Below are 22,104 nucleotides of genomic sequence, written 5' to 3' on the forward strand. Positions count from 1 at the left end.
CTGTAGCAGTGGTTTTCAGGCTAGCCAAGGAAGGGCTCTACTAGGCTTCCCATTAAAAATCGACTCGAGGGACTTTTTGCTGGTACTGTGTAGATCTGCAAGGGTGCGAGAACTGTATCTGGTTTCCTAATCGCCCGTCAAGCGGCCCGGTGGGACTGCGTCTGATCGTCCGTGGCCTCAGTGGGCGGTGGCGGCTTGGGCGGTCAGGCGTGGCGGTCAGCGATCCGTGGGGGTGAAGACGGCAGTGGGTCGTCAGCGGTGAGACGGCGCCCAGTTGGCGTTCGATTGACTTGCCCGGCGTCTGCGGCTGTGCCTCGCTAACCCGAAGCTCCAGAATCCTCGAGAACTGGGGAAGCTGCCAGTCCGAACCGAGTCCGAACGGCGAGACCGACACCGATGGGTGGAAGCCCTTCGAAATCTTGTGCACGGGAGGCTGACAGGAGCCGCACGTGATTTTTGCACATCACACGTGTTGCTCCTGCCTCTAATTCCGTTCCAATTCCGTCAATGAGATCTCATTGGTGTGAGCGCTGGGGAAGGCTCGGAAGGGAAAGAGGGACTCCGTGCCTGCTGCGCGGCGAGTCGGTGACGATGGACAAGGTCCTCCACTCAGACACTTGTCGCGTCTTGCGCTCTTACCTGATAACATCGCACCCCAGCTGGCGCTTCACCTGGCAATAAACACTATATCGAGCCTGCTACATTGGATAAGACAAGGGAGAGATGTAAAATCAAATGCTTTTCAAGACGGTCTGTGAGACCACCGCGCACAACGGGAAGTCGAGACCGCCATGACCCCCATCGTGGAAGAGCCGCCTTCCTATTGTACATCTGGAAACCATCTCGGGCGGTGGCATTGAACGCAAGCACACAACAACCCTGGAATGATGGTAGTAATCATCATCAGGGAACTCGAGGAGGCTCCCGCCGGAATAACCACCATGGAAAACACTGCAGGTGCAAGTGCGGCGTGTCGCTGGTGGTTATATCTCGTCTCCCCCCGGAAACTCGTTTTCATCTTCTTCCACAACAACATCCTCATCCTCATCTTGTCTTCTGACCTACAGTCAACCTAGACTCCCCTGACACATCCTCTACCCTATTCTCCTATCATACCATCTTTTGGAACACCTATATCACCACCACCAACATTTCTTTTTTTCAACACTGGACCCTAGATTCCGCCCACATGACGCCTCCTAAGAACACCTCGGATAACACGGCCGAGTCCCCGAGTGATTTGCATCAAGGCCTCGAAGGGATCGGTCCACACTAGGAAGAGTCGGGAAGCGTTCGACAAGATGAACCAAACTCGCCTCAGGACGACCAACCGCCCGGTCCTGGTCCGGAGACCCCCAGGCCAGCGCCCAGCACACTAGAGGTCCCTCAGCCTGTGGGCCAACAAGATCCGGCCCAGACTCCTCAGATTGACCAACCCCTTGGTACTAGGCGAGATCGACGATATCCGCCTCCTGTGCGTGGAGAGCCCGTTCACAGAAACCCGCAAATTCCTATCAGACGTCGTCGACTGGCAAATCCTGCAGATCCTGGGCCAAGTTCGTTTTGTGGGGAAAGGGCACGGGGAGGTCAAGTTGGCTCCAGGCTCTCGGCCGCAGAGACTCCTCGCCAGCTGGTTGGCGAGAAATCACGCCCGCCGCGGCTGAGGTCGCCCGACATCTCTTCAAGCTCAACCATCCGGCCCTTGGGACCCGTCCATGACTCTCGATTTCCTGCAGGAAAACCGCCTCGGGGGTTAGTAGGTCCCCCTTCACCAACCAACCACCCTGCTGGGCCGTCGAGAGCATCTGGAGGACCGTCGAGAGCATCTGGAGGACCGTCGAGAGCATCTGGAGGACCGTCGAGAGCATCTGGAGGACCGTCGAGAGCATCTGGAGGACCGTTGAGACCATCTGGAGGACCGTCTAGAGCATCTGGAGTGTCTCCGACACGGACACACAGCCCGGGGTCTCAATCTCAGGATATTGCTCGGTCTAAGCGTGAGGATCCACGAGCAAGCCCCGACCCAGTCCCACCGCCCATACCCGATTACATGTGGGAGAATTGCTACTGGGACATGGGGCTGAGTAGATACACTTTTGTTGGCACTGACGTTGCCCTACGACATTGGAAGCCGGAAGGGAAATTTGTGATTCAGGAAGAACTGCGCCGACATGCTGTCGAAACCAACCCACGCCAATCGTCCTACCAACTTGGTCGCCCAGTCCGGACCCACGTCAACGGTATACGCCTGGAACCTTGGCGAAAAGGTGGCTATCCTGGCTTCCGTCAGCCCTCCAAGAGTGATGGGCCAGGAGATGAGACAGGGGTCAACCCGAAGAAGGCATCGGACCAACCGTCTACGAGTACTCCGCGACAGAGGATTGTTCTTCCAGGAGTTTCAGACACAGACGTCCCTCAGAATGACCGGCGACGGGGAAGATAGAGCTGGCTCCGTCGCTTACGCGAAAACGTCCAGGCAGGCCCATCTTCAAAGGCCTTATCCCGGATCCAAGAAGAGCATACCCAAGATGGCGAGGCAAAGGGTAAAGGGAAGGGTCGCGCTGCCGACGTTGGCACTCGTCTGAAGAAATATCTGGACCGGAAAGGTAAAGGGAAGAGTCGCGCTGCCGACGTTGGCGCCGGTCGGTTGCAACCTCCTGAACCCAAGGACGAAGGGACTGCTGGCTCTATTGATGCAACGGTTAATCAACCAGGGGATCAATTGGAGTCTCTTGACCCCAAGGGCGAAGTGATTGCTGGTGCAACGTCTAACCAACCATGGGATCTATTGGAGTCTCCTGACCCCAAGGGGAAAGGGATTGCTGGTGCAACGGCTAATCAACCATCAGGGGATCCATGGGAGTATCCTGATCGCAAGGGCAAAGGACGCGCGTCAACAAAATCTCCAGGTCCCCAGTCGAGTAGAAGCATGTCGCGCTCACGCTCCCGCCAGAGGGGGATAGGTGGCGGAAGCAGCTGGTCAGTCAACTCAGTGGACAATGTGGTTGATCCTATACCGGACGAGGTCGTTATAGAAGGATTCCCACCGCCCAACAGATACCTAGGCTCTCATACTGGGGCTTCTATGGGGGGTTACGCCACGAAGACTGAAGACTTGCCGACGCTCCCCAGCCGTGCATCCCATATGACTGCAACGCGTTTATCAACAGGACCGCCCAGCACGAGGGCTCATTCTCTCAGTCCTCACCGCGGGAGACAACTGCAGTTTTCTGGTACTGAGAATCTCGCTCGTGCCGGTAGATCACAAACTCCTTCTGGCCCTACAACTGGAAGAGGGCGATTGGCAACGGGAGAGACGTCTGGTAGCAGCTCCCGGGCCGTGCAAGGCCCGCCAAGGGCGCAAATTCGGCACAGTCCCTCACCATCTCCTCGCCGTCGACGTGGCGTTGCGAGTCCAGGAGCATTGAGAGACCAAGCCATGTCTACAATTGGAGAAGAGGCGCAGCTGGATGGTGGTTCAGTACCTGATGACCTCCCAGCTATCGATGGCGTCCTAGCTTCCGAAACAGCCCCAACCCTCCAAGAGACTCGGGAACTTTTGTCTGACCGGCCGGAGGTTGAGATAAGTCAGCCGCTTGACGAATCACTAGAGCCTCAGCCGGACGAGCTCGATAGGTCCATCGGTGAAGATGTGATGCAGACATCACAGTAACTCGAGCCTGGAAAAACTAAGTAGAGAGACTCTCCGGGTAGGGCTCATAGATGTCGTTGACGGGCTCGCTGGACCTGATGGGTTGTATGAGGTTTGGATCATATACGTTGACGCATCTCGGGAGCCGATTTGTTTCATGGGTATCAAAGCGTGTCAAGGATCCAGGAGGAAAGACAGCGAGTGGATTTAGACATCAACAGCGTAGCCAGAATTGACAAGCGTTTGATTTTGTATGAAATGAGACTTGGTTCACTGCGCGCCTACAGAGGTAGGCAGGAGAGGCGTTGTCTGACTTGGCTCCTCATCGGGGGGGCTGTCTCGGGATTGTGCAGCAGCTACAATACGGCCGTTCTCCTTTTGGTCCATGCGGCGCCTCCATGGCCTGTAGACGGCGATGGAACCGATGCCGATGAGGAGAAAGACGAGGCAGATGGAGCCACCGATAATGTCAAAGTAGTCACCAATAGTCTCAACGCCGTCCCAGAAGGGTCCGTGGGGCTCGGCGACATTGAGGATGAGGGAAAGGATCTGGACGACGCCAATAAAGGCAGAGACGACGACGGTGATGGCGGTGAGTACGATGGAGTAATACAGGATGGCGACAGGGTCGCGGGAGAAGGCCTTGGAGGTGTAGAGGGCGAGCATGAGGGCGCCGTCGGTGGTGTCGAGGAGGCACATGCCGGCTGGGGAAGGGGGTGTTGTTAGTGCTCACTCGTTATTAAACTATCGATAGGGAAGATAAAAGGTGGCGTACAGGTGAAGAGGATGGGGAAGAGGAGGATGAGCCAGATGCTGGTGCCCTGGACAGCCTGGATGCTGGCGATGCCGAGGATGGCAATCTCGGAGGAGGTGTCGAAGCCCAGGCCGAAGATGAAGCCGAGGGGGTACATCTTCCAGGGGCGGTCGATGGCGGTGAAGAGGCGGCGGAAGACGGTGGAGAGGACGCCGACGCCCTCGAGGGAGAACTGGCCGGCAGAGGTGTGCTCCCCCTCGTCGTTATTTTCTAGGGTATCTTCATGGTGGTGACTGGCGAGAGCGCGGCGCAGGCGCAGGACCAGGCGATGCAGGACCCAAGCGTTGGCGGCGCACAGGACGACGAGGAAGACGGCACTGACGGCGGTACCGAGGATGTTGCCCACGCGGGCGAAGCCGTCGAAGCGGTCGCGCAGGGCGCCGCTGGTGGCGGCCACGGCGACGCAGGTGAGCAGGACGACGGTGCTGTGGCCCAGGGAGAAGAAGGTGCCGACCGAGGCCGGGCGGTGGCCTGAGGCGATGAGGCGGCGGGTGGTGAGGTCGATGGCCGAGATGTGGTCGGCGTCGAGAGCGTGGCGGAGGCCCAAGGCGTAGGAGAGGGCGGCGGGCGCGGCGAGACGGGGGTGGAGGACGAGGATGGGGAGGGCGAGGGCGAGGAGGATGACGAGGTTGGCGAGGACGAGGGTGGTGATGAGGGAGATGGAGTTGGCGGGGAGGGACTGGAGGAGGGCCATGGTGGAGGATGATGGATGATGGACTGGATGGGGGTTGAGGGGATGGATGGAGGAGTGAAGTTGATGAGGTTGGTGGTGAGAGAGAGTCTGATAGGGAACCCCGCTGATATGTTGGTGACGGGTGATAAGGCCTACAACCGACATCGGCGCATACTGCTAGTTAGCCAAGATAGACAGATATAGGGGATTGATTTGGAACATGGTATTCGTTAAAAAAAAAGTGAGACATCGTCCATAGTTTCTAGTCAAAGACCAACAACCATTAGCTAGCTGGCACGCTTGGCCTCTCACCCCATCGTCACCAACGGCGCTGCCGACACCTTCTTGGCCTCTGCATCTAGGGCATCAATCTCAGCCTGGACAAGCGGAATGCCACTCTTCTCCCTCTCCGCCTGGGCCAGCTGCTCAATCTCCCCGGGGAAGTATATCCTGTCCACGCCCTCCATCTTGTCCGACCCCACCACCCTCTCGTAGAGATACTGCATCCGCTCGCGGAATTCGTCCAGGCTCATGAAGAGATCCGGCTTGATGGCCACCAGGAAATGGCCAACATCGGCTGGCTTGGACGGGTCGTAGGGGTTGGTGACGTGCCCGGCGAATGCCGACCCAGACAGCACCCCAGAGAAGACGTCCATCATGATGGACAGCGCCGAGCCCTTGGGGCCCCCCATGGGCAGCATCACGCCTCCCAGCGCCGCCTCGGGATCATCCGTCCTCTTTCCCTCGCCATCCAGCGCCCAGTCCAGGGGGATCTTCTCCCCGCGCCGCTTGGCCTTGTAGATCTTGCCCCTCGCGGCCACCGACGGCGCCATGTCGAGGATGAAGCTCGTCTCGCGCGTCTTGCCCGGCGCGCCGCAGGCAATGGGCGAGACGCCCATCAGCTTGGACCTGCCCCCCCAGGCGGGCAGCGCGGGGCTCGAGTTGGTGAAGACCAGCGACATCATGCCCGCGTCCAGCGCCTGCTGCACGACCCACGCGCTCATGCCGAAGTGGTTCGAGTGCTTGACGCTGGCCATGCCGATGCCGTACGTCCGGGCGCTCTCGACGGCGGCCTCCATGCCGGCGTGCGCGGCCAGGAAGCCGAAGCCGTTGTGGGCGTCGACCTGGGCGACGACGGGGGTGACGCGCGTGACAGTCGGGCATGCGGTGGCGTCGAGGACGCCCTGGCGGATGCGCTCCATGTACGAGGGGATGCGGTTGATGCCGTGGGTGTCGACGCCGCGCAGGTCGGCGGCCACGAGGCACCTGGCGATGATGGAGGCGTTGGCAGGAGAGACGCCGTTGCCCTGGAGGATGGCCTCGACGAGGCGGAGGGCTTCGGGGGCGGCGACGTGGATGCGAGGGGGGTCGTCCATGGTGGGGGGTTCATATGTGGTGGTCTATTGGGGACAGAATGGTGTGGATGATGGGAATTGGTTCAGAAGATTTAGGGGTGTTGTTATAATAGGACTGTCGAGGGTGACGGCAGAGTAAGTGTTTGGCCTCCGAGCACGGAGATGCCCGTGGGGGGCGGGGAGCGGGAGCGGGGAGTCACTCTGGGGATGCCACTTAGGCCGACTTCTCCACTCGATGATATGGAGATGATATACTAGTACCAATTCTGTGGTGTTCATGTATCATGCCCGGTGAGTACCGCAAGCCGGGCACTGGAGCATGCCTGTAATATGGCCTCTCATTTACGCACTGGCACCAGACGTTGATGGCCCAGCAGCTGTGAGGAAGTCAAAATCAGCCCCCCTCTCAGCCTGGTTGACCTCTCTGAGATACAGCCCCCGATACCCCCTCGTCTCATCCCTCGTCGCCCACGGTGCTGTGCTCCCAGGCCCATTCATCGCGGCCTGTCTCTGCTTGATCCTCTGCTCAATCTCCTCGTCCGAGACCTCCAGATGGATTCTGCGTGCCTCAACATCGCACGTAATCACGTCCCCATCCCGCACCACCCCTAGCACCGACCCCGGATCCGCCGCCTCAGGCGATATATGCAGGCAAATCGTCCCGCCCGCCGTCCCGCTCATCCGCCCATCCGACAGCCGCAGCATGTCCGCCACGCCCTGCTCCGCCAGCCTCCGCGGTATGGGGATCAGCCCAGCCTCGGGCATTCCCGGGTTCCCCACGGGGCCAATGCCCTGCAGCACCAGCACGCTGTCCGCGTCGGCCTCCAGGTCTGGGCTGTCGATCCGCCGCGCCAGGTCCGCCGACCCGGCGAAGACGACGGCGCGGCCCGTGTGCCTCAGCAGGCGCGTGTCCTTGGAGGCGCTGGCCTTGATGACGGCGCCGCCGGGGGCGAGGTTGCCGCGCAGGACGACGAGCGAGGACGATGGGTGGAGGGGCAAGTCGAACGGCTGGATGCAGCTGAGCGCGCGGGGCACGGGGGAGAAGTGCGCGCGGGCGAGCTCCTGGCCGAGGGTGAGGCCTGTGACGGTCAGAGCGTCGAGGTGGAGGAGGGACTTGAGCTCGTGGAGAAGGGCGAGCATGCCGCCTGATGAGATGGTCAGTATTCGGTTATTAGGCACAAGGAGGGGGGTTGGGGGGTGTTGAGTCGTGCACGGTGGGCTGTCATACCCGAGTTGTGAAAGTCGGTCATGTAGTTCTCGCCGCTGGGCTTGAGGTCGACCAGCAGCGGCGTCTTTCGGCCAATCTCATCGACCGTGTCCAGTGTGATGGTACCCGCCACACCGGGATGGCGCCCTATGATGGCCATGAGATGGACAATGGCATTGGTCGAGCCGCCGGTCGCCTGCAGGACGGTGATGGCGTTAAGGAACGACTCCCGCGACAGCACCGTCTGGGGCCTCAGCTCGTTGAGCCTCTTGCACGCGTTGGCGGCGTTCCTCCCCGTCTCCTCGGCGATGCGCAGACGTGCGGATGAGACGGCCGGGGCGGTGGCGGCGCCAAAGGGCATGAGGCCGAGTGCCACGAGGATGCAGGCCATTGTGCTGGCTGTGCCCATGACGCCGCAGGTACCCGCCTTGCGACAGGTCAGAAGATGTTCCTCCGTGAGTGAAAAAGGGGGACGGAGGTGAGTGGGAAAGCCTTACCGTCGGCGCCAGCTCATCGTTGATGGAGGCAATATCCTCAATGTCCATGGTGCCCGCGCGGAACTTGGCCCAGCTACTGCGACAGTCCGTACATGCGCCAATCCTCACACCCTTGTGGCTGCCAGGCATCATGGGGCCCGTGACGAGGTGGAAGATGGGCTTGTTGGCCGAGATGCCCCCCATGAGCTGCGCGGGCACCGTCTTGTCGCAGCCCCCAATCAGCACGACGGCGTCGCACGGCTGAGCGCGCACCATCTCCTCCGTGTCCATACTCATCAAGTTTCGTAGGTACATGCTCGTCGGGGCGGCAAAGGACTCGTGCAGGCTGATGGTGGGGAAGTCGAGGGCCAGCCCCCCGGCTAGCTGGACGCCGCGCTTGACGGCGTCGACGAGCTGGGGAACCGTGGCGTGGCAGGGGTTGAAGGACGAGTATGTGTTGACGATGCCGACGATGGGCCGCGACAGCGCGTCGTCGCTATACCCCAGGGCCTTGATGAAGACCTTGCGCAGGAACAGGGAGAAGTGCGCGTCGCCGTACGAGGTGAGCCCCTGGCGGAGGCCGGTCGAGGCGGCTAGGGGCCTGCTGAGGTCGTAGTCGGATGGCGGCTGCTGCGCCTGGGAGTCCTGATCGGCCATTTTGTCATTTGATTTGGGGACTCGGTGATTAAATGTATTTGAAGTCTTATGTTTAACTGATATGGTGTTGTGACATCGGCTGAGGCTGCGGTTTAATGCTGGCGATGTCCGGTCCGGACCCCGGACTTGGTGCGGGGATCCCGGTATTCGCCATTTCACCCGCCAAAGTCGAGCTCGTCGGAGACGCAACCGAGCTTGGCTTGGCCCCAAGGGTATGATGACTATGATTTTCGGATATTGGTATTAGGGGCATTGGTTGAATTTGAAATCAAGGTCGCTATAGTCGCTGGTCTAGTGGTCTAGTGGTCTATCTCCCCATATAACGGCAGTCGTAATCGAAGGTCGACAAAAGTCTTGCATCTATTTCGTAGTCGTCTGCCCCGGCAGCTTGACGTACTTTGTGTGCTGCCCCAGCGTCACGAGCTTGGGCTCGCCGCCCTCGACTAGCTTGCTGATGCGCGCCGTCGTGTACGCCAGGCTGCCGCCGACCCTCTCGGCCGTGGCGACAATCTCGAGCGTGTCGCCCACGGCGGCCGTGCTCAGGTAGCTCATGTGCATGTCGACGCTGGCGCCCGTCGTGGCGCGCAGGTCCCAGGCCGCGATGGACAGGCCGGTGGTGAAGTCGACGAGGGCGGCCGAGACGGCGCCGTGCAGGCCCCCGCGGCTGTTGACGTGCGTGGGCGTGAGGGCCAGGCGCGTCGTGACCACGCCGGGCCTGGTGCTGACGAGCTGGATCGACGACACGAGGATGCTGTAGATGGGGCTGTTGGCCGTGAGGCGCTCGATGAGGCTCTCGATGTGCGCGGTGCGCTGCTCGGGGGTCGCGGGGGAGGAGGCCATGTTGGGGGTCTATTGCAACGCCGTGTCTAGGGTCATATCAATGGTGGGATTTCTATCATGTATCTAGAGGTGTGGAAGTGTGGTGATGAAAGTGATGCTGGTCGAGGTCTGCCTCCATTGGCCGATATCGCAGCATCGATGCAAGAACGAATATTCATCTAATAGACATACCGATATATACGCGGCTGCCAAGATATGCAAGACCACCCAGACACCATCACTCCAATATATTCCCAATAGTGGTTCTATTATTGTGCTATAATTATACAGTATATTCGCATGCCGACCTCCCGTGCACCGTATTACACCTAGCTGTACTGGCAGCTCACGGGTTTCTCGTTGAGCTGGACCATGCTGCTCATGCCCAGGCAGCCGTCGTTTCCACCGGGGTTGGTGATGTTGACGTTGAGCCAGACGCTCCACGAGTTGTGCAGGGAGCCCGGGCACGCGATCAGCTCGGAGCCCTGGAAGTTGAGGTAGTCGAAATCGCCGCGCTTGACCGTGCCCCAGCCCTCGAGCTCGCCGTAGCGGGGGGGCTGCTCGTCGTCGGAGAGGTAGCCGACCTTGCCCTGGCCTAGTTATCGTTAGATTGATGCAAATATTGCGAAGATGGGTAAAGTATTGGGAAGAGAACTCACCCATGCCGGAGCGGTCGACATAGATCTGCTGGGGCTTGGTGGTGCGGCCGTCGTACAGGTACAGACCCGTGTCCTGGATGTAGAAGTAGGCGACGCCGTGGCCGTCGCCCTCGCAGGTGGCGCCCTGCTGGTCGGCGGGCATGTTGAGGAAGATGCTGCCCAGCGCGGCGCTGAAGCTGCCAAAGTGGATGGGGCTGGCGGAGCGCAGCGACATGAGGTTGAAGACCTCGGGGTCGGTGCACTCGATCTTAGCGGCGCCGTCGGGCGTGGGCACGGCCGACACGCAGGTCGCGGCCATGAGGGAGGCGAGGGCGGTGAACTTCATCCTAATGTCTTAAGGTGTTGAGGGTAGGATGATAATGCTCGACGTGTGCTGTGGTGATGCAATATTATGCTGTTGAAGAGAGAGGCGTACACCCTTTTATATCAGAAGAGGCCTTGGTGCCTGAATGGGGGCGATGTGAGGGGTCTGTCCCAGTCAACCGACGACGATCATCTCGTACCCAACTTTTAACTCGGGGCTTGTCGAGCCTAGCATCACTCAATCATTTCAAATACGAGGTCCAAGACTTAAAGTTCAACGGCATTGCCGCGATTGGCACGTGTTTGATACGCCTGGGGCCGTCCCTGCATCGCATTCCATCGCATTCCATCGGATCGTCGCCTATCGTGCATGTTCGTGTTTCGTACGGGTAACCACCCAGTAGGCGAACGTCATCCCTGCGGCTCATTCTAGGGCCCCAAGCTTGACTCGCTAGTCCACTGTCCCAGCTCACCCGTTGATAACGGCTAACGGCAGCTGACCCTGGGCATGGCTGCAACACGAAGGTCCAGTCGCCCTGGGCCGTCGGGCAGTCGACTCGGCACTTGATGTGGCGAACTGGCGATCCACGGGGGGGTTCGGGGCCGACTCCAGGGACTCCGGGGATATTCCTAGCAGAATCAGTCAAAAACACCGTTACCGTCGGCATCACCGTGCCGCCCAGGAACCATGTACGACTGAGCCCCGATCCGGGGTTCCACAGCAACCGTCATGCGCGAGTTTGCCATCACAGTGGCCATCAGTTGCCATCATAGGACCCAGCTGTGCCCCTTTGTAAACTCTCCACCGCCGTCTCAGCTGTCACGATGGCCTCATCGACTTCGTGGGGAGGGTATGGACCTCAGAGGCGGCATTAATTGTCTCTGCGTGGTACGTCATGGAATCATGGAGATGGGAGACGGCGTCTTCAGGCTGGAGAATCGGATTCATGCATAATAAATGCCGAGGTGGGGCGTTGGGTTCGGATTGCCAAGGTCTTGGAGTGTTCCCATTGCGGCGACTCTATGTAGTACCTAGGTACGGATAGTGATACCTCCGTAGGGCGGATAAGTACTATGTAGATTCGAGGCCGCTGGAAACAGACCTGCCAAGATTCGAGCCGTTGACGGGCCTTTTATTGATGTCCCCTCAAGTTGTGGCTCAATACTGCTTGCGCCCTCGGGGATTTCTCTCCGGGTCCCCCATGTCGATCGCATGGGTCTTCTGGGTCTTTTGGGGGCCGCCGAATGAATTTGTTGGTGCTGCTGGACATCACCTCCCATGACACAATTGGCAGAGCAACAGGACGCACATTTGAAAATAAAAATGTCCTGCTTATAGCACACCCTCATAATGTACGGGCGTGCCTCCAATGTAAATAGTTTTGAACTTGCGCCCTCACATGGGTGATCGCCGTCCAGGTGGAGTGCCAAATTCACCGTCGCAGGTGCGCATTGGCCCATTCTCAGCACATGACGATGGCCTGTCAGCGCACTGTCACCGGCCCCCAGCCGTGTTTGGCCAACTCCTGCTGTGCCACCCAACTGCGCTGAGGGAGCTCCGCCTGTGGCTGCCAAGCCTTGCCTCATGTCCTTCGCGTCTCTTCTTGTGCTTACTGCTTAGTACGGAATACTGACCGAACAACCCTCCCAAGAGACGACTCCACGTGCTAATATCGTGTCTTGGCATCGAACTATCCAGCCCCCTCCGGACCCTCCCCCTAATGCACGTCGAGGTTCAACCATCCATCGTGAAAGACTCGGGGTCTGCATTCCTTGGATGCGCTCATAACAACTCGTGTCCCCAATCTCTCCCTGCCCACTGGGCCTGTCATGGCTATGATACGCCGGCGGTTATACCTGACCGTCGTGCTACTCATCGTCCTCTCGGCCTTGATCATCTACACCCGCTCCTTGTACATCAAGGTGAGTCCACCCCCCCGTTCCAAAACCCCCCCCCCCCCCCCTTCTCAGGAGCATCTGCTAACCCGCGTTCCCAGTCCGACCGTGTCACCGGCGTTGATTACGGCCGCGGGTCAATCGTAGCCGGATTCGAGGCGTCCCAGGGCCCCGTCTCCAAGCTGCACTACCTGGTACCAGCCACCAAGCCCAGCCTCGGGCTCTGCTACAACCTCGTCTCCTCAGCCGCCAACCGCTTCCCCGTACCCACGCTCCTGGGGTACAATGGCGCCACTGGTGACTCTGCCACCGTCAATGTCCCCCACCTGGCCAAGCTCCGCCTCGTCGCCCGCTACCTGGACCGCCTGCGCCCCGAGGACTACGACGACCTGGTCCTCATCGTGGACGGGCCCGGCGTCGTCATGCAGCTGCCGCCCGAGGTCCTCATCGAGCGCTACTTCGAGGCCCGCAAGCGCTCAGAGGCGCGCATGGCCGAGCGCCTGGGCGTCAGCGTCGAGGACGCCCGCTCGCGCGGCATGCGCCAGACGCTCTTCTGGGGGCCCGACATGCGGTGCTCCCCCGACGACCCGGCGGCGGCGCGGTGCTGGGCGGTGCCAAAGTCGGATGTGCTGTCTGATGATCCGAGGGCCAGGGACGGGGGTGTTCCGTTCCATGACGTGCGGTACCTCAACTCGGGGACTGCCATGGGGCCTGTTGCCGAGATGAGGGCGCTGATGGCGGCTGCCCTGGCTGAGATGGAGGAGGAGACAAATAACCTCGAAGAGGTCGATGCGAAGGGGGACTCAGCTCAGGATCAGGACTATGTCGGCGACCTGTTCGGCCGCCAGGAGTACTACCGCTCACTGGAAACCACCGGCAAGGAACCCCCCGGCGGGCCAGACAACCGCCGCACCCCATCGAAGCGCCACAGAGACCAGCAGACCGAGCACCACATGGCCATCGACTACAAGTCCATCCTCTTCCAGCCGCGGGCCGGCTACGGCGCGTTCCTGCGGCACATGCGCTTCGACAGACCCGGGTTCAAGGCGCACACCAACATCGACGTGCTCGCGCAGGGCGATGACTTTGCCCCGCGCGACATCCACATGCCCACCAATGTGCGCTACGCGCTCGCGAGGCTGTACAACTCGATCCCGCGCGCGCATCCCGGTTCGGCGGCGCGCCGCTGGGTCGCGGGCGTGGAGCTGGGGGTGAACCTGGTGACGAGCCACATCTACGCCGCGTGGCACTGCGCGGGGGACGATACAGAGGCGCTCCTGCGCGGGGAGGTGGCGAGGATGTGGTGGTACCGCTACGCGCGGTCGCTGGTCACGGCCAGCGTGAGGGCCCTGCAGGGCGGCGAGCTGATCACGCCGCAGCTGCTGGACGGGCGGCAGTGGGCGCCCAAGATGGTGTACCCGGACCGGGGGACGCTGCGGGACGAGCTGGGTGGTGCGTGGGTAGACGAGGGTGATGGGGAGTTTGTCGAGTGGGCGAGGTTGTGTGGGAGGTACGGGGAGGCGCTGTTTGCGGGGGAGGAAGGGCCGTTGCTTATCATGGCGTCGGGGGATGTCTGATGAGACTTGTAATCTATATTTTAAATAATGATATATCATGTTCTTGTATCGCTTAAAGAATGTATTCTAGGTATATATGAAGGCGTCTTTGCTCTGGGGTTCATGCAACCACGCGTGGCATGTGCGACAAAGATGGAAGGAAAAAACGCATGCTTCAAACAACGCAGTCGCTCAGTTTTCTTTTCATAATTCGTTCAGATTCTACGCCTCTGACGAGCTCACAGTTGGCCCTCAGGGGCGGACGATCTCGGGCTCCGTCTCGTGCTGGACCTGGCGCCTCGACAGCTTCGGGTTCCGCAGCGCCAGGGCGAACCCGATCATGGGCACGCAGATGCAGATGCCCGCGATGCACAGCAGCCGCTGGACCGACTGGTAGCTGTCGATGACGGCGGCGCGGATGTCGGTGCCGACGGGGTAGCGCGAGACGACGGCAAAGGGCGAGTCGTAAATGTCCCGCGCGAGGCTCGCGTTGGGCTGGAAGCTCAGGTTCTCCTGCAGCGTGCCCAGCAGCGTCTGCGTCCAGATGGCGCCGGACAGGCACGTGCCCAGGGCGCTGCCGACGTTGTAGAAGGACAGGTACAGCCCCGTGAGGATGGCGACGTGCTCCCGGGACGCCGACGCCTGGATGGACGCCTGCGTCGGGTACGCGAACAGGCCGCCCGCCAGACCCATGATGACCTGGCCGGCGATGAGCCCCGTCTGGGACGCCCGGGAGGCGCCGCCCGAGAAGTTGATGAGCAGCGCGTAGGCGCCCATGAAGATGCACGTGCCCAGGACGATGATGTACTTGAGGCGGCGCACGCGGTAGATGATGGCGCCGGCAATGACGCCGCTGATGACGCCGAAGAAGGAGTAGAAGGACAGGATGCGCGTGGCGCTCTCGATGGAGAAGTCAAAGGCAACAACCAGCACCGTGTACAGGTAGTTTCCCTGCGTGTACCAGGCGAAGTTGAGGAGGCTGCGGACGGCCAGGGCAGCCCAGACGCCACGGTCGGTGAGGAGGTGGAAGGGCACGAGGGGGAAGCGGGCGCGTCGCTCCCAGGCGACAAAGGCGGGGGCGAGGATGAGGCCGATGACGAGGGGCACGACAATGTGCGGGTCCTTCCAGTGCCCGACCTTTTGGCCCGTGATGGTCAGGGGGGCGAGGATGAGCGAGAAGGACAAGACTAGGGTGAGCAGGCCGACGACGTCGAGCTGGTGGTACAGCTGGATGCCGACACTCCGCATGCTCTTCTTGGGCTTCTGGTCGTCGTCCTCGGGGCTGCTGGTGATCTTGGCGGCGCGGCGCTCGATGTAGTAGAGCGAGAGGAGCAGAGGCGCGGAGGCCACGGGGTACACGATGGCCCACATGCCGATGCCCCAGCGCCAGGAGGTGACGCGGAGGACGGCCGAGGTGACGTTCCCACTGATCCAGGTGTTGATGAGGAAGGGCATGGCGGGGATGTAGGAGAAGAAGACGCGGGCGCGCATGGAGCTGAAGTCGGCGATGAGGACCTCGAGCAGCAGGACGATGCAGGTGTAGCCGACCTGGTAGACGATGGCGCCGACGCAGAAGGCCTCGACGGAACCGGCGCTGGCCTCGAGGGCAATTCCCAGGGTGTAGAGGACGGTAGAGAAGGCGACGACCTCGAAGCGGCCAAAGACGTCGGCGACCTTGGCGGCGGTGGGCTGGACGGCGACGGCGACGACGCTGCGCAGGACGTTGATGGTGGCCAGGTACGAGTGCAGGGAGAAGCTAGCGGTGGCGTAGGGCTGATAGGTGGAGCGGACCTGGGACTCGAGGCCGTAGGCGTAGCCGACGAGGAAGATGCTCGCGAAGAGCACAACGCGCTGGGCGAGGGGGAGGCGGGAGGCGACGGCGGCCATGCGAGCGACGCCAGCAGAGGGGATGGGCTGGGCAGTAGTTCGTGGGATGCCATCGTTGTCACTGTCGCTGCCATCGTAGCTGTCGTCGCCATGGTCGCCATGGTCGCCATGGTCGCCATGCGGGATTTGTGGAGGTTTGCTCAAGGCACCCCCCAGCAGAGGGGCGGCCTCGGAGGAGGAAGACGTCGCCGTCGTCGCCATGATGCTGGGCCTGCCAGATTCCAGCGACGAGTTTAGCGAGCGACGACGAGAAGGGGAGTAATAGGGGAAATATATTGCACAGCCATGGACCCGGGCCGTGACGGGGCGGGAGGAGTCAAGTAGTAGCAGGCAACGACAGGGTGGGAGGGTCGAGCAAAACGGATCAGATAAGATTACATCTGACCTTGGCTGGACCCCGTTGGCCGGATCTACCCGCCTGGCCTGACTGCCAAGTGCCAGGCTCCAGGCGGCGTCAGCCGCTACCAATGCGCCCAGCGTCAGCGCCCAGGTTCAGGGCTCTCCTCAGGCAGGCGACTCCTGGGTCCTGGGCACGCTTCAGCGCCCAACAGACGGCCCGCAGCCAAATGCTCAGCGGTGATCCCTGCCAACCTCGGCGCGCGGGGTCGGCGTCAGCATCGGTCTTGCGGCTGACATCCTCGGCCGCCGACAAGACATTCACCATGCACGCACGTATCATCGTCCCTCCCTCCCACTACTAGTCGTATTAAATACTGAAAGGCCAGGTTGGTTATTGCAAGCATTACTATTATCCCCGACGAGTTGCAGCCCTGGTGCTGAGGACGGTTCGGTGATCCTGCTGGTTTCATTTTTCTTTTTTGCTGTCAGCCTGGCCCGCCATGTCCCACCAGACGGCGACATCGGAGGGAATTCCACCTGGGAAGGCGCCATCAATTGATGAACCTCACCCCACTTGTCTCATGATTTCTCGTCAAATTTTGGCCCAGTTTTAACGTCGATAATTGGCGGCTTCACCATCCGTACTTCATACTTCACCTTGTGCCTATTGCTCGACCAATTGGCCGGTTTCTGGTACAACAATGGGCCACTCCCTCCTCCCCAAAGAGCTCCTCGAGCTGCAGCTGGGCCAGATCGACCTACTACTGGCCATGTACGCATCAGACGATGCTGCGACAATAGAGGACTCATCACTGCATCTCCTCGACTCCCTCCGAACCTGGTGTGAGAGCGACGACGAGGCACCGCCACAGATATCCCAGCCCAGCATATCCCTTCTCCTCAGTCTAGCCCTCGATGAGGACGACGGCATACCACCCGGCTTGTCTTTGCTTCTTGAACTCTCCGTACCTCTGGTACACCCAGGGCTCACGCCAGATGAGACCCTCACCGAACCACCAAAGGTCAAAATCCGCCCACGACAGCCGGAATGGATGAGCAAGGCCGAGGTCGCCCGGTTGACGGATGGAATCCCCGATGAGGACCTGTTGACTGCCATTGAGCATGTCAAGGAGGCAGCATCCCGTCATCTCGTGGAATCGCGGCAGCCAGATACAGCTGCCACACAGACAGACGTCCAAATCTCCATTGACCGCACATGGTTCTACTTCCCCTCCATCAGCACGCGCTCCAAACGCGACGACATTGTCAACTACGCCCCCGCCTACGGCCTCACGGGCTTCCTCCTCGCCGGCAAGCCGGGCATCCTGTGTCTGGAGGGCGGGTCCCAGGCCATCGACGACTACATGAAGTTCATCAAGACGGAGAGCTGGGGCGACATCCCCCCGCAGCACAAAAAGGTCAGTGAGCGCTACCGGGAGAGCGGCGGCGACGTGCAGCGCGTCTTTCGGGACATGCAGGAGATTACCGACGTGGTCGGCGAGAGGCGCGGCGAGAGGGCCAACCGCAACGACATGAGGGCGCTGGAGGCGTGGCTCAATGAGCACGGCGTGGGCGAGGCTTTTGCCAAGGTTCTCATATAAGCAACAGCCTTGCTAGCCTTCTCCAATTGGAGTATATTGTGGATGGCCTGTCGGGAGTCGAGGGACGCCATGGAGCGCCGCTTCCCCCGTAATGAGTGGTGATCGCCCCCAGACTCCACGGGGGACCAGCCGCGGCGGCTGCGAGAAGCGGGCGAGCTGTTGGGGCACGAAGGCGTGGCCCATACCGCTACATACACCAATGCCCACGGAGACGCTAGCTACACAACGATTGCCTACGACGACCTGATCCTCATCGAGGACGACAGCCCAGATGCGGCGGAGGGCCATCTCCGCTTTGCGAGCGACAGGTCTCTCATCGATCCTCGACACACGGAGGCCACGGTGGGTGAATACCCATATCAACACGCGCCGCTGATGCCCTGGGCATGGATGTTGCGCTGAGCTTCAGGGGCCACTGGTTAGAGCCTAGCAGCTTGCTACCTGCATTGCTCGTCTTCTTTGCTCATACTGTAGGTACGGTTGGGTGGAGGAACATCTGGATCGTGGACCACCGTCTTAGGCGCCATCCCAATCACATGAGTGGCAGAGGCTCTCCCAGGGCGAGATTCTACGCAGACAAGCGCGTATTCACCGAGGCACTGAAGGAGGACCCAGCTGGACAGGACCTTGCTGAGGGCGGCCCTGGGGAGGATCCGCTGTGGATCGTGCCCGGTAGTATACCACGAGATCCTAATAGGTTTTGGTCATACACCGTGCACAATCTCTTTCGCATGCTTCTATCCGATCACGGCGACTGCTTGATATGCGGACAGTGCGGCGACATATTCAAAAAGCTGCGCCTTCTCGCTTGCGAGGATTACGGCTGCTGCGGGATATGATTGCTACATGCCAAACTGGATGGAATTGTACTCCGTCTTGGAGGCGCCATGATGGACAGTCAGCAATACTCTTTTGAAATTCCTATATACTAAAGCAGATGCCCAATACGCCATATCAATCCAACTTGCCACTAAGCCCCTTATCCCAAGATGGCCTATTATATATCGTGGACCAGACCCTCCTCCTCAACCTGACTACTATTAGTACCCATACAGGTTGACGTGCCCGGAGGTCGAGGCGCGGAGCTTCTTGTTCTCGCGGATCAGCATCCAGCGGATGACCCACGCGCAGGCCAGGGACGCCAGGGCAAAGCCGGCCGAGGAGCCGAAGCCGATGACATAGCGCGGGTCGTCGTAGTCGGGCCACAGGTAGGCGCCGTAGATGTAGCCAATCTGGCCGCCGACGTTGGTCATGGCCAGCACGACGGCCTTCTTCTCCTTGGTCTGCGACAGCGTCGACGACGCCCAGCCGATGATGACCGAGTTGACCGAGTAGGCGCCGCTGGCGAGGATGAAGAAGGACACGTACCGCGCGGGCACGTTGAGCGTCGCGGCCGCCAGGATGAAGCCCGCGACGGCGGTGCCCAGCCCGATAGTGATGTGCCACGTGCGCTCGTGCATGCGCCCGGAGCTCCAGCCGAAGAGGATGCCTGCGGCGCCGGCGAAGATGAAGGGCGGGCAGGTCAGGACGAGGGTGACGGTGCGCCCGAAGCCGAGGGTGTTGACCACGCTGGACGCCGGTTCTGTCAGTTACATCATGCAACCCTTGTCTGTCTTGTCATGACTGGTACAAGCCCGAGGTGAAGGAAGCGAGAAGATAAACTCACGTGGGGAAGAACGAGTTGAAGGAGCAGGCCGACAGGTGGAAGTTCTGCATGAAGCAGAACAGCCAGGTGCGCTTGTCCCGGCAGGCCTGCTTGAGGCCCTCCCAGGCCGAGGCCTCCTCGAGCGAGTCCGAGACCTTGTCCTTCTCCATGCGGCTGTGGGCCAGCTGCCGCTCGCGCTCGCTGAGCCAGTGCGTGTCGAGCGGGTTGTTGGGCAGCAGCCAGAAGCCGAAGAGGGCGACGAGGGCCGTGAGGGCGCCCTCGATGATGAAGAGCCTGTGGTGGTCCGCCGGTCAGTCATGGTCTGGACCTATGGCATCGAAAATGGGTGGGTCAGCAGATCTAGGTATCATACCATCGCCATCCCTCAATGCCGCGGACGTCGTCGAGTCCCTGAAAGACGCCAGCTGCGATGACGCCTGAGAATCCGGTGGCCAGGATCTGCGCGCAGTAGAGCAGGGCGATGCGGGCGGCGACCTCTGCTTGAATCAGTCCCGATACAGTGCATAAGCGGGCTTGTGTTTGACGCACCTCTGCGAGTGTAGAAGATGGAGAGCATGTAAGTGGCGCCGGGGTAGAACTGCCCACCGTCAGAAACACATGACCCTTCGACTCCGGCTTGTGCCCAAACATGGAACTCACAGGCGCCTCGGTGACCCCGAGGAAGAACCGGCAGGTGACGATGCCGGCATAGTTTTGCACAAGCGCGGTGCATGCTGTTGTCGTCAGTCAGGGTGGGTGTGAGCTTGGGGTAATGGATCAGAGGTCGCACCAGAAACAACCGCCCAGACGAGCATCCAGGCGCTCATGTAGATGCCCGGCTTGATGCGGGTGATGAGCATGTTGCTGGGGATCTGCATGAGGACGTAGCCAACAAAGAGACTATCTTGGTTAGTCGGGGTCAATGGCTTTGCGAGTAAGGGGGCGTAGGACGTACATGGACACGGCCGTGTTGAACTGGGTGCCATGCATGCCCAGATCCTCCTCAATGTCATTCAGACGGGCCTGGGCAATGGCGTTGCGGTCGACGTAGTTGAGGAAGTACATGATGCAGAGGGTGGGCTACACGTATACACTGTCAGCCACCATTTCCATCCCCGGGAATGCTGGGAAGGCGTGGATGGGTACCATGATGCGGAGGTCGAGCTTGCGCACCAGGCGAATCTCCTCCGGGTCCGTCTTGAGGGCCACACCGGTGTAGTCCTCTGCGGCGCTGGACTGGGGGAGGGCCTTGTGGTCAGCATCGGGCTCGAGGACCTGGTCGACGTGCTCGTCGCGCGAGGCACGCTTCTCTGTGGAGGCGGCCATGGTGAAGGGGGCCGATGGGGGAGAGCAACACAGGGGAGGCGGCTCAGGGTGTTTTGAGAGAGGACAGGTGCTGATGGGGATCGAACACCGTGAGGAAGAACAGGAGGGGAGGGGACAATGCACATCAGGGTAAGACGGTCGACCCTATATAGTAGTGGTATTACATGCATCCGTCTCCACTCCGGATGGTGCTCCCACACTGCACTACTGCTAACTACCTTGCTAGAAGCTCAGACTGCAGGCTGCCTTTTTTCTTCCCCCAAGCGACAGCAGGGGGGGAGGAAGGGAGGATTGTTGAGAGGCCCCTCTGATTAGACATGCCGACCACGCAGCGGTGTGGTCGTGGTGGTCATGGTGGTCGTTGAATCCGGGGTAGGGACCAGGGCTTCCCCGCTTGCTGGGAGACCTGGGATGGGCCTCTCCCATGGGCCTATGGGACACTGAAGCTGGGGAAGATGGAGCATCCGGAGTCCAGATGTGAGGCCGTCCTGGGGGATGATGCGGGGTAGACGGTGGTAGATTTGATGCCCGGGGAGGAGAAAGGGCAGTACTACGAATAGCGAGAGGAGGAAATAAAGACTCGGCAGTCAAGTCAAAGTAGGTAATGGCTATGTAATAAGCTTACTTGGGCCGGGCCCAGGCTAGCGGGTTGGAGATATCGAGCTATACTGAGCTAACAGGGGGAACTCGGGGTCAGGGCATGTCTCTATTACGGATTTCCAGATGCTGATAGGTGATGCCAACGAACAGGATCCATTGTCCACGTTCGCCAAGGGCAGTGGACTCAGGACGGTGGACTCAGGACGGTGGCCTCACTGGACTGTCTGGAATCAATGTCTGTGCTAGCACAGGGTAACCCAGACCCCTGGATCACGACGACATGGCCCCAACACCCACGGCAAACCACAATCAGGTCAGCAACCCAATCAGACACTGAAGGAATAAGCATAATGGGTTACCTTGCATCGGTCATCACTTCTGGGCCCCGAGGCCGTGCCGCACACCCGGTTCTGTTCTCCTCTATCCTCCACCATCCTCCTCCATCTCCTCTTCCCTGGAGCACCGGTCGCGGAGACTAGGGGGCTCCTTGGCATTCGTCTGTCGGGACGCAAAGTAGACGCCGAGTTCTCGTCATTCTCCAAGAATCCCTCCAGTCCCTAGAGTTTCCCCTGCTGTCTTTTTTTAATGTTCCCTGATCGTGCCGATAAGTAGGTGTGAGCATCTCTGTTGCATCCCATC

The 22,104-nt window shown here is 60.4% G+C and overlaps 10 protein-coding genes across 10 annotated transcripts; 3 read left to right on the forward strand and 7 right to left on the reverse strand.

The window, feature by feature from the left end:
• Positions 1-3,922: 3,922 nt before the first annotated feature.
• ACO1O0_001517 (high-affinity nickel-transport protein-domain-containing protein) lies at positions 3,923-5,160 on the reverse strand (the record flags this gene model as incomplete). The annotated part of the gene is made up of 2 exons (XM_083191001.1): positions 3,923-4,356; positions 4,428-5,160. The coding sequence occupies 2 exons, from the start codon at positions 5,158-5,160 to the stop codon at positions 3,923-3,925; spliced, it is 1,167 nt and encodes a 388-aa protein (XP_083054860.1).
• Positions 5,161-5,447: 287 nt separating this feature from the next.
• Positions 5,448-6,515, reverse strand: ACO1O0_001518 (Malate/L-lactate dehydrogenase; the record flags this gene model as incomplete). The annotated part of the gene is made up of 1 exon (XM_083191002.1): positions 5,448-6,515. The coding sequence occupies one exon, from the start codon at positions 6,513-6,515 to the stop codon at positions 5,448-5,450; it is 1,068 nt and encodes a 355-aa protein (XP_083054861.1).
• Positions 6,516-6,836: 321 nt separating this feature from the next.
• Positions 6,837-8,834, reverse strand: ACO1O0_001519 (dihydroxy-acid/6-phosphogluconate dehydratase; the record flags this gene model as incomplete). Its single annotated transcript, XM_083191003.1, has 3 exons — positions 6,837-7,639; positions 7,723-8,128; positions 8,199-8,834. 3 exons carry the CDS (start codon positions 8,832-8,834, stop codon positions 6,837-6,839), a joined length of 1,845 nt encoding a protein of 614 aa, XP_083054862.1.
• Positions 8,835-9,194: 360 nt separating this feature from the next.
• Positions 9,195-9,674, reverse strand: ACO1O0_001520 (HotDog domain-containing protein; the record flags this gene model as incomplete). The annotated part of the gene is made up of 1 exon (XM_083191004.1): positions 9,195-9,674. One exon carries the CDS (start codon positions 9,672-9,674, stop codon positions 9,195-9,197), a length of 480 nt encoding a protein of 159 aa, XP_083054863.1.
• Positions 9,675-9,982: 308 nt separating this feature from the next.
• On the reverse strand, positions 9,983-10,637 carry ACO1O0_001521 (uncharacterized protein; the record flags this gene model as incomplete). The annotated part of the gene is made up of 2 exons (XM_083191005.1): positions 9,983-10,248; positions 10,313-10,637. 2 exons carry the CDS (start codon positions 10,635-10,637, stop codon positions 9,983-9,985), a joined length of 591 nt encoding a protein of 196 aa, XP_083054864.1.
• A 1,808-nt stretch (positions 10,638-12,445) lies between these two features.
• ACO1O0_001522 (glycosyltransferase domain-containing protein) lies at positions 12,446-14,088 on the forward strand (the record flags this gene model as incomplete). The annotated part of the gene is made up of 2 exons (XM_083191006.1): positions 12,446-12,538; positions 12,613-14,088. The coding sequence occupies 2 exons, from the start codon at positions 12,446-12,448 to the stop codon at positions 14,086-14,088; spliced, it is 1,569 nt and encodes a 522-aa protein (XP_083054865.1).
• A 231-nt stretch (positions 14,089-14,319) lies between these two features.
• SIT1_1 (major facilitator superfamily domain-containing protein) lies at positions 14,320-16,155 on the reverse strand (the record flags this gene model as incomplete). The annotated part of the gene is made up of 1 exon (XM_083191007.1): positions 14,320-16,155. The coding sequence occupies one exon, from the start codon at positions 16,153-16,155 to the stop codon at positions 14,320-14,322; it is 1,836 nt and encodes a 611-aa protein (XP_083054866.1).
• Positions 16,156-16,994: 839 nt separating this feature from the next.
• ACO1O0_001524 (ubiquitin-conjugating enzyme/RWD-like protein) lies at positions 16,995-17,894 on the forward strand (the record flags this gene model as incomplete). Its single annotated transcript, XM_083191008.1, has 2 exons — positions 16,995-17,065; positions 17,180-17,894. The coding sequence occupies 2 exons, from the start codon at positions 16,995-16,997 to the stop codon at positions 17,892-17,894; spliced, it is 786 nt and encodes a 261-aa protein (XP_083054867.1).
• Positions 17,895-17,985: 91 nt separating this feature from the next.
• ACO1O0_001525 (uncharacterized protein) lies at positions 17,986-18,296 on the forward strand (the record flags this gene model as incomplete). The annotated part of the gene is given in 2 exon segments (XM_083191009.1): positions 17,986-17,992; positions 18,007-18,296. The coding sequence occupies 2 exon segments, from the start codon at positions 17,986-17,988 to the stop codon at positions 18,294-18,296; spliced, it is 297 nt and encodes a 98-aa protein (XP_083054868.1).
• Positions 18,297-18,934: 638 nt separating this feature from the next.
• Positions 18,935-20,865, reverse strand: ACO1O0_001526 (major facilitator superfamily domain-containing protein; the record flags this gene model as incomplete). Its single annotated transcript, XM_083191010.1, has 8 exons — positions 18,935-19,463; positions 19,561-19,833; positions 19,913-20,036; positions 20,089-20,137; positions 20,200-20,273; positions 20,330-20,439; positions 20,495-20,619; positions 20,644-20,865. The coding sequence occupies 8 exons, from the start codon at positions 20,863-20,865 to the stop codon at positions 18,935-18,937; spliced, it is 1,506 nt and encodes a 501-aa protein (XP_083054869.1).
• Between the last annotated feature and the right edge of the window lie 1,239 nt (positions 20,866-22,104).

Source organism: Amphichorda felina (assembly GCF_050947745.1).
Source record: "Amphichorda felina strain 45539 chromosome Unknown scaffold_1, whole genome shotgun sequence".
In the NCBI taxonomy this organism is placed as follows: Eukaryota; Fungi; Ascomycota; class Sordariomycetes; order Hypocreales; family Bionectriaceae; genus Amphichorda; species Amphichorda felina.